Raw genomic sequence first — 10,943 nt, forward strand, 5'->3', positions numbered from 1 at the left:
AAATGTATCATGGGTCAAAGCCTGAGTAATGAAATAAGGCCTGAGTGTTTGATATAAAAATGTCTTCACTGACAGTAATTTTTATTGAACCCTTCTAAACATCAAAGCCATCAAGGCGAAGAGATCGCTCGGATTCAGACATTGTTAAATGCGCAGAATAATTGAACGTGCTCCTTATTTAGCGGAATATTATTCTAATGTCCTCCTACTGGTGTGATCCAAGCAATCGTCAGTCTTGCACTGCAAGATCCCCTCAAGTGAAATAAGATTTAAAAAAGTGCCCACATTTTGTCCATACCTTGATGAAGGACTCAACCCCGAAACGTTGGTTCTGCGATATAAAGTACACTGTTCGACCTGATGAGTTTTCTCCAGCATTCAATAACGGGGTCTGCAGTCTTTCGTGTTTTACTTCTGCCCTGGTAACTCAGACAAACTAATCGTTAAGATAGTGCTACTTAAGCCCACAGTTAATTTGATGCTATTTTAATAGCTTATCTGTTGTGTCAAATTGAAGAGGAAATATCCTTGCCAAAGAGAATCACAAATTATACGCCTATCCACTCTGCCAAAGATTTCTAAAGTGACTGGCTCAGCCCCGAATAATAGTACCCCCTGTCAGCGTGAGTGTCATTCAGTTACAGTCATGCTGTGGGTCACACAGGCTGGGACTGCAGAGATTCTGCAGTCGCACAACCCAACATGTCCTCTCGGAGCTGGGGACCACGAGGGTGCAGGATCTTCGCCACACAACTCTCACCAGCCTGCTCTTTCTGAACATCATACCGAAAGTATTCGAGATCGTGCCGAAGTTTTTTGTCGTCTCATCAGCTGCCATAGACAGCAAGACGCACTCTCTGCTGTCACCTCGTGTCTTTGCCCTTTCACATTATTTCTCAGAGGAGAAAGTTGCATTTAATTCAGCATTTTCGTAAAACGCCTTGTGTGAAGATACAAAGTATTTTATCTCGAAAAACAACAATTTTGGATAATATTTGAATCTTGACACCACCAAATGCAGGCAAACCAACTGTGACTCCCCCAACCTGGCTGCACGACCACTCTCCCTTTTTGCATTGAACACAGTTCCCTGGGAACCGCCCCGCTGTCAATCTAAAGTGTCGCCGCCCGGGAACTACTTGCTCGCCCATGAAATTTTCCGCCTGAACAGTGAACCGGTGACCGCGCACGTGCGCACAACTCAACCCCTGGGGCTGGGGGGGATGGGTTGAGCGTGGGCTCTCGGGCAGCCGGTAGACCATTCACCGGACTGCAACGCAGAAAACTGGTTGCATGTCATTCACATGGTTTCCGTCGGTTAAATGGACTTTGCTTACATGTGTTGCACTACATTTCAATCCCAAGGCTTTTGTCTTTTTGCATTCATTGTCCAACATCAGCCAAATTCTGACGTGTTCTAGTCGGTGCATTCAGGTGCAGAATTCCGAACGGTGTGTTTCCAAAGCAAAGAAGGGATTCATGCGGTCACAGCGACACAGCATGGAAACAGGCCCTTCATCCCAACCCATCTCTGCTGACCACGTCCTTCTGAGCTCCACCCATTTGCTTGCTCTTGCCCCACAATCCCTCCAAACCCTTCAGTAGCAAGACACAACCTGCCACTGATGTCCTTGGCAGATAGAGTATTGAGATTCAAGGATTCTTCCAAATTGCCCCCTCCCCCATGTTTATTCTCTCACCAACTCCCCATCCTGACAGCAAATATCTGTCTGGCTACCCCCAGACAACCTCCATGAAGGATGGAGCAGTTTCCAGGCCCACATTTGACCTGATGCCATGTGATTCCTTGGGGTCAGAGTTCATGTTGGATCCTCCCATGACCACTCCTTTTCAGCTGTCTAAAACACAAATGCTGGAGAAACTCAGCAAATCAAACAGTGCCTTTATGTAGCAACGGTAAAGATACATCACCAACATTTCAGGCTTGAGCCCTTCATCAAGGTATGGGGACCATGAGATGTATTAACTGGTTTTCCTGTCCAGAGCCTCTGAAAGGTCCCTTTCTTCCACAAACGTGGCTTCCCCACTATTAACTTGGCCTTCACCTGCATCTCCTCCATTCCCTGCTCATCTGCCCTAGCCCCCCTGCCCCTAGAAACAATAAACACAGAATCCCCCTCATCCTCACCTACCACCCCACCAGCCTCCACATCCAACACATTATCCACCAGAAGTTCCGGCACTTACTACAGGACCCCACCACCAGACCCATTTTTCCTTCTCCTCCCCTCTCAGCCTTCCGTAGGGACCACTCCCTCCGTAACTCTCTTGTGCACTCTTCCCACCCCACCCATCACCCCCCCCCCCCCCGGCACTTTCCACTGTGGTTGTAATACCTGCACCCACACCTCCTCCCTCATCATGGTCCGATGTCCCAAAAAATTTTTTTTTTAAAAGTTCGGACATCTCTCATGATCCCCACACCTTGATGAAGGGCTCAAGCCTGAAAATTTGGTGATGTATCCTCACCTTTGCTACATAAAGGCACTGTTTGACCTGCTGAGTTTCTCCAGCATTTGTGTGTTTTTTCACTTAACCATGGTGTCAACAGAATCCTGTGTTTTACCTTTTGCAGCAGTCAATCACTGCCACAACACCCTACTTGAAACCATCCTGCATTATACATAATTAAGACTGGTTAGGAGAGATTTCTTTCCTTAAAGTAGAAGGGAAAACAAAATGATGCACAGTTATAGGACACAGCTGTACAGATCCACCATCCCACTATCCCAGGGCTAATCTTTGGCCTTTCTGCCTGATTCTTATATTTCCAGGTCCCCTTTGTGGCAAAAAGTCTTACCTTGAATTTTCAACAGGATAATGCTGAGCTGTGTGTGTCTGGGCTGCTGGGTCCCACTATTGTATGCCATCCAACTGGACAGAACTTAACTATAATGAGTGTGAGTTATTGCATATTATTCAGTTCATCTGGGGCAGGATTTGTACAGTAAATATTTAGGAACAAGAGCTGAAAAGGGCCTAGAGAGAGCTGGAGTGCTGAGAGACATAGGAACTGGTTCATGAATCACACTTGGGAGGGTTGTGCACAATTCTGGTCATTCAGCTGTTGAAAATAAATCGGTTAAACTCAGATGTGTGCAGAAAAATGTAACAAAATTGGACGTTATTATGAGAGATGGGATAGGCTCAGGCTTTGTCCCTGGATCATAGGAGGCTGAGCAGTAACTTTATGAAGATTGGTAAATAGTCATGGCATTTATCCCAGAGTAGTTGAATGTAAAACTTGGAGTATAGATTTAAGCTGAGAGGGGAAATATATCAAAGGGACCTGTGGAAGTCTTTGTTCACACAGAGAGTGGCTGCCAGAAGAAGTGGGAAAAGCATGGATAATTGTAACATTCAAAGGATACTTCAACAAAGTACCTGGAAAGAAAAGGTTCAGAGGGATATTGGCCAGATTCAAGCTCAGATGGACAACTTAGTTCACATGGATGGATTGAGCTGAAAGGCTTGTTTCTGAGCTTTCTGACTCTGACTGTGTACTCAAGGACAGAGAGTCAACAGCCCAGGGAGATGGATGATGCCAACAGCTGGCGAATTAGATGAAAATCCAGGAGTTTAAAGGCCACCATGACAAACATAGTCTGGTTTATATCATGAGCTGACTTTATACTTTCCACAATCCCATGGGATTCTGAGTCCTGCTTTAAGGTGCATTTAAATAAAATGATTTTTTAAAAATTAAATATAGACATGAGGTACATTAACAGGCGCGTCTGGCCCACTAGCCCATGTCCCTCAAAGATTGGAGTCATGGTCTCTTCCCAGGTGGAAATATCACATACAAGAGGGCAACGATTTAAGTTAAAAGGGGAACAGTTAAAGGAGATTTATAAGGTATTTTTGTTTACACAGAAAGGTAGGTGCCTGGAACACATTGCCCAGGGAAGTGAGGAAGCAACTACTGAGCAATGTTGACTAGGCATTTAGACAAGACACGCCAGGGAACAGGGATGTGTGGATCCTGTACTGGCAGTTGGGATTACATAAAATGAAGCAGTCACCACTAACGTGTACTTGTACCATGCATGCATACACATAAACAACTGTCTACAAATGTCCCGCCGCTACAAGCACAGAGACAGAGAACAGGTACAAACTGGGCTGACTACAAATACAGTGGTGCCACAGAGCGACTTAACCAAGACACGACGGGCTCTTCCAGAATTAAAACTGGTTTTGTTCGGTTTGAACAGGTGAAGGAATTTTCTTCTAGCGAAATAGTTTTTAAAATTCATGCACGCGCTTCCGTGTTATTAGCCCAAACACTCCTATTTATTTGGAAGCAAAACAACTCAAAACGTCGTTAAAATTTCAAGTTCAAATTCAAAATGAATGTCTGAGTAAATACATGGCATCACATGCAACCCTGAGATTCTTGATAGATAATTCACGTGGTTGCTGTTTTCTCGACAGCAATGAACAGCATCGGAAATTTGTTCAGCGCTCCCTAGCTAGCTTAAACGACAACGTTAAACCTAAAGCGGTGAAAAATACTTCGCCATAAATGTTTGACAACGCATTGATATTTTTTAATGTTCATATTACTTCACAATCCTGTATAAATCTTCCTTGAAAGATTTACGAAATGTGACATGTTGAGCCTGCTTCAACCTTGACCCACGGACAAGGGTTAAGTGGCAAAGGGTGTTACAGTAAACTGCTAACCTACTAAACTCCTAAGGTCATGCAAGAAAAAAAGTTAAAACGCTTTCTCAGGCGATGAGATTTTCAACACTGATCTGTGCAGAACTGAAATGCAGCTGTGTCTAAATGTAATCGCGAGATTTCTCTTCTGCTGTATTCCCCGTGCCTAGTTTTTGAAACATAACTCGTTACAAAATTTTGCAAAACGTGTAAAATGTTCAAAAGCTGGTCTTGACGCTGCGCAAACCGGTGACTGCAGACTCTCCACGAACAGAGGTTGCTTCGCTCCCGCGCATCACTGAGCGGTGAACGTCCAGGATAAGGTTCGGCAGTGCACAATCCACGTTGTAATACAGCAGGCCCAGTCTGGAGCAGAAATGTTCCGCAATTTTATAATCCACTATTTGGACCATCGCTGCGTAATTTTATATTTATTCACTGGCGTCCAATGGATTAACGATCTTTACAAGTTTTAAATAATTGCATTGTAAAGGCAGTCGAACTCGAAATCGCATTAAAATCGTTTCAACGCAGTTATTCGTGAGCTGAATTTATCCTGTGGTATGGGCTTGTGTGCTCACGACACAGACGTTTGCGTCTGGAGAGTGCTGTGGGAATCCCGCTGAGCGCCCGGAAGCTTGGGTTGGCTCGCTTCTCTCGGGAAGGGCGGCGGCGATTACGCCGTGCCGCGACTCCGACCCCTCATTATCAAGTTCCGAATGCTGTTCCACACACACTCCAATGTTCATACTTAAAATCACAAGCAAAACGGGCACACAGATCCAAATATTCATTTATCTTTGCATTGTAATATTCGCAACCCATTGATACCATCCGCAAAAAAATTTCCTCGCACACATGCACTCAGATATACAGTGCACACATTTACACACACAGTATATATACACACACACATACAGACACAGTTTCTATAGATATATATATCTATATATATAGATATATATAGACACATACAGTACAAATATATAGACACACACACACAATATACATATACGGAAATGTTCATATTCATGAACACGAACAAGTTCATTAGCAGGACACAGCCTGCACACACACGGCAGCCTGTCCACCAGAGAAAATTGCAGATGCTAATTTTAACGTTAGACATCGTTTAAGTCTTATCTTTCTGTCCTTTTTTTAACATGCTTTTATGCTCCACTTTCAAATTACAAATCTTAAAACGTTTTGTATAAACGTTGAATATTTAATAAATTGGAGTAAGAAAAGAACAACGTTTCGTTGGGTTTTATATAAGGCAACTCTCTAAAATTGTTTTCCCCGTGTTAGCCCAAAGGGTAGATATTTCTTCAAATGTGGCAATCGTAGACTTCGATATTTCCATAACCACATCGAATAAAAATTAATGAAATATTTTCTTTAATTTTGCCAAGAATTTGTGCTATTCATGAATTCACCATATTAAAAAAGGACTCGAAAATATCTAGAGCAAAATGAGAACCATGGAATAAACCGATTTTACTACTATTAACCCAGAAACAACTGGATTTACTCTCTTGCTAGAATGTGAATCTATTGAGTGTCAGCCATTGGTTGAAGTATAATTATTCAGTTCGTATATCTCAAGCACTTGACTTCCCGAATTAACAGACTGCCAACGAAGATGAACGAGCTGTTTATATTGCAGGGAGTCGGTTTGGTTTAGCGACAATTCCTCCAGACATTTGCAAACGGCGCGGGAGGAATTTTATAATTTATATATTTTTTAAAAAATAACAGTAATCACCCAAGGTCAACACGATAAAAAAAAGTTAATCTCTCCTGCCAGTTAGACGTGTCCCACGTGATTTGTACTCGATCTTAATTAATACACGTTATGGCGATCCTGACAGTGGTGTGCGTTAGGGACCCCGAAGCAAGAATCTTTCATTCTTTTAATAAACCGCACGCTTTGTATTTTAAAAATATATACGCGTCTGTTTAATTTCTATAATTATAACTAGTGACAAGAATGCCTAGGGAAGAAGTTGGTGAAACTGGTCTCAAATGTAAAGGAGGGCCCAGAGTTTCTTATTTAACGGCGTGGACGGGTAGATGTTAAATGCCATAAAATCCCAAAACTTCTGTATATTAATCAATAGAATTGTATACTTTTGAAACGCAAATTATCTCTGCTCCCGTCTGTCTGGAGATTGATGTTTTATCACTTCACACGTCGCAAACGAACCACATTTTAACGGCGGCAGGACTTATATTTAGTTATTGAAAGTTAAGATAAATCTGGTCCGGCTCAAAATGTGACAATCTGCGGCGGGCGGTGGTCTACCGCGGTACAGATGTTTGCAGTAGGTAAATAAACTCTTATCAGAGGGGGTAAAGTCAAGTTGAAATCTTACAATAAACAGAGGACCCCAGATAGTTTCTGGGAACCGCATCCCTCCGCCAAAACGCTGAGCAGGGAGCGTTGTAAATCAACCATTTTAACACTGAAGGAACAAGGGCGAATTTGGGACCTCTACTAGGTCCCCATACAATTCGCACAACATAATTGATTCAAACGCCAACTAATTGACAGAACTGGCCATTTTAAACTTGGCTTTAAACGTGTGATTTAATTTCTGCAACGATTTTGTTAATTAGGAATTAATTTTCCGAACGATTTGGCTTCCAATTTCTAAATCACAGTAAACTGTGATGAAGTGAGACGGGGAGTCGGAATATTGGACAAAACATTGCTTTTGTTTTGAGAATGAAAAGTGTTTAATGTTAACTCGGTTAAAACCCCTTTTTGAAAAAAAATCTGTACATAGGTTTTGTTAAAAAAACAATTGTTCATAAATATTGTTTCAGCGAGTCACACGTAAATATCGACAATTAAATTACAAAGTGATAAATATGACATGATGAATGTGTATATTTACAGAAAATCGTTTTTACAAAAAAAAAGGCATCGTTAATTGTCTCAAAGCCGCGCTGGTGTTACCGAACAGAACCCATGAAGTGTGGGACACCACAACAGCTTCCAACCAATCGGACAGGAAATATTCTTTTAACTTCCAAGACATAACAGGACTTTGGCACTTTTTTTCAAGACTGGATCTCCCACCAGTCACCTTCTAGGTGCCATGAATTCTCTCGGGATGGCCCAACGTGAGAGAAAGCCCAGCTCCCACCAAACAAATCCGGCGAAAACAAGGAAAACATTTCATCACCTCTCGAGCGCCGGTGCAATTGGTTGAAATCTTCAGGCTGCTCAGCACGGCTTTCACCTTGCAGACGGAGCCCGTTTGTTCCGCTTCCTTTTATAAAGTTTATACAGGTCCCCCTCCCGTCCGTCCGGTCCCTCACACGTACCACTCGTTAAAATTCGGGGGCAGCGACGGGTTGTGGTTGGGATTCTTCTGTGCGGGCCGTGCCGCGTTCTTGCTGGGATCTTCACTGCTTGAAGACAACAGGGCTGGAGGTGTCGACGACTCGTAGCCGGAGCTGGGCGCGGGAGAGGAATCCGAACCCTGAGATTCGTGTACCTGCAATGACAAAACAAAATGTGGCTCTGTGTATTTCCATCACAAACCCTTGCGCGAAAGCCTTCGGCAAGAGCTGCGAAATGAAAAACAAAATGAAACTCTTGCGTGGCAGAATGACTGAGCGAGCGGAGTCAGGCTGGAAGCGTGCTGTTCGCGGAGTTAGTCCGCCAACAGGCCGTTACCTTCATGTGTTTGCGGAGGGAGCTGGGATGGGTGTAGGACTTGTCACACAGCCTGCAGATGTAGGGTTTGTCTGATGTGTGCACATGCATGTGCTTCTTGCGGTCGCTGCTGTTGGCGAATCGCCTGTCACATCCCCCAAACTCACACTTGAACGGCTTTTCACCTGTGAGAGCAACAAAAAATGTCTGCGATGTCTGCGTTCTTATGTAACCGCCGGCCTTATCTATGGCTCATTCCTCGTCCCAGCTCATTGACGATCAAGGGCCGCGAGTTTGTTGAATTTAATCAACCCCCATCAAACTGAATCAACAAATGGAACCGTCTAAACAATGAAAAGAACGTCCGCGGTTAACCCAACTATTCTTCATTAAATATTTCACCTAAATTAATAAATTCATATAATTTTACCTATAAATCACAATTTTGGTTACATTTTAAGAAAGCGTGGGTTTGTTTCATGAAGCGTCTCACGACGTTGGAGACGATCTAAAGTTCGATGCCCTCTCGTTCTGTCCCAGATTCAGGGGCTGGAAGATGGTGTGTGATCTCTTGCTAAATTGTAGTTCTCGGCCTAAGGACGTTGGCAATTTCATCTTTTTCCTTCGCTCAAAAACAAAAAGAGATCACCTCGTGTAACAGGCCGCGCTTTGCCCTTTTCCAGCGTGCGGCGGAGGCCAGACAAGAACGAGAGGTCCTCTCTAATCCTCGGTCAACGGAAGAAAGTCCGACCTTTTTAAAAAATCGTTGCGTGGATAAACGCCAAACGCGCGCATCTTTACATTTATCATTGGAAAGCTCCGGCCAGCGAGAAAGTTCCCGACAGTTTATCCGCAGAGAGAGGGAAGGTTTTCCGAGTAAGTCTGAAGAAGCATTAACACAACAGGCCGCCTAGTAACTGGGAAAATAACGCGCAGATTGTTCCTGGGTGAAGTCCCCAGGGGCTGAATTTGACCATATGAGTGAAAGAGAAGGCCCTTTGGGGAAAGCGGCCACAAAAAGCAACGGCGGTTGTGATGCGCTCGCCTTGGGTTTGCCTTACCTGTGTGGGTCCGTTTGTGGATCTTCAGGTTTTCCGATCGAGCGAATATTTTCCCACATCCCGGGAAGGGGCACGGGAAAGGTTTCTCGCCAGTGTGCACCCGGATGTGATTAATCAGTTTGTATTTGGCCTTAAAGGACTTGCCCCCCCTGGAACAATGCTCCCAGTAGCAGATGTGGTTGGAGTGCTCGGGTCCGCCGACGTGTTCCACGGCGAGGTGGGCCACCAGTTCGTGCATACTGCCGAAAGTCCGCTCGCAAGTTGTTTTGCTGCGATTGCTCTGAGCTTCGTCTATCCACCTACAGGGTAATTCCTGTTTGATGGGCTGCCTCATGTATCGGAAGAAAGCCCCTGCTCCCTGGTGCGCCGTCACGTTCATTCCCACAGTCATGTTCATCGGACTGTAGTTGTGGAGTTGAGCTGCTGAGTAGGGCTCCGTCCCGGGGCTGCTGACCCCTCGGTAAGGGTCCGCCCTCCCGAACAGTTCCCCGTGCAAGCCCAGGCGCATTTGGCCGTTCACGACGTGCGCAGCGGAGTGGCTGGAGGTTTGTTCGTGCAGTCCTGGGAATAGAAGGTGTCCTGAGGGATCCGTCATGCCGGGGGGTCCGTGCATCCCCCCGGCGGGCGAAGTGAACAGGCCGTGCTGGGAGCCTGCGGGAGTAGAGTCCCCGATAGCGCCGCTCCGGTTGCGGAACAGGAACTCCCGGCCGGAATTGAACGGCGCCCCGCCGTAGGAGCCAACCTGGCCAGCGTGAGGAGCCAAGGCGGCGGCGTAGCCCGATGTTTGTGGGGTGAAAGCGGAGGTCTGGCTGACCGAGATGTCGTGAGTCCCCGGGCTGAGTTTGAACGCTCCAGGATGCGGTGAATCGCAGAAGGGGCCGATCCCCAGTCCCGGATCCCGGCTGGCCATATCATGATGCCGGGGGCTACCGAAACCGCCCACCCCGAGGGTGGGGAACTGAGCTCCACCGTCCAACAGCATCGCCATGGCCACAAAATACGTTCACTCCCGGGGAATCTGGAAGCAGATGGCGCGGGAGGGAGGGAGTGAGCGGCGGGAGGGGGGGGGGGGGGTGGGGGGTGCGGGAGACCCTTAAAGATTTTTCGCTTCAGTCCCTTTGCATTAGAAACGCCTTTTGATGGGTTTGCACTGTTCAAAAAAAAGCCCAAACTCCAGGAGTAATTGTTGCTCTCAGCCAGACACCTCCTCTTCAATAGCCTGGTGTTCTCGCACTGATAGTCAATCACTCAACTCTCCAGCACAGAACTCAACTCAAGAGGCAACCCACCGCCAGCCAATCAGGGAAAGGGACTTTTGTCATCACGTGAGGGTCGTGCTGCGTGTTGATTGGAAGAGGCCCGGTTGACTGGCACAAATTGCGATTAAAAATGCAAGAGACGCACTCTATTTCTTGATTTAGATTGGTTGGTTCTGAGGGTTTTTACAGGTATGGCACTTTCATGTTATCGTCCTTGATTAATTGTGCCTAGTTCAGCCTGATTTGCATCTTACTCTTCCATTTAAT

General features: G+C 45.5%; 1 protein-coding gene across 1 annotated transcript; it reads right to left on the reverse strand.

Annotated features, from left to right (window-relative positions):
* Positions 1-8,012: 8,012 nt before the first annotated feature.
* Positions 8,013-10,405, reverse strand: zic3 (zic family member 3 heterotaxy 1 (odd-paired homolog, Drosophila)). Its single transcript, XM_069896033.1, has 3 exons — positions 9,418-10,405; positions 8,378-8,541; positions 8,013-8,195 (listed from the first exon to the last, which is right to left on the reverse strand). Exons 1-3 carry the CDS (start codon positions 10,403-10,405, stop codon positions 8,013-8,015), a joined length of 1,335 nt encoding a protein of 444 aa, XP_069752134.1.
* Between the last annotated feature and the right edge of the window lie 538 nt (positions 10,406-10,943).

Source organism: Narcine bancroftii, chromosome 8 (genome assembly GCF_036971445.1).
Source record: "Narcine bancroftii isolate sNarBan1 chromosome 8, sNarBan1.hap1, whole genome shotgun sequence".
NCBI classification, from domain to species: domain Eukaryota; kingdom Metazoa; phylum Chordata; class Chondrichthyes; order Torpediniformes; family Narcinidae; genus Narcine; species Narcine bancroftii.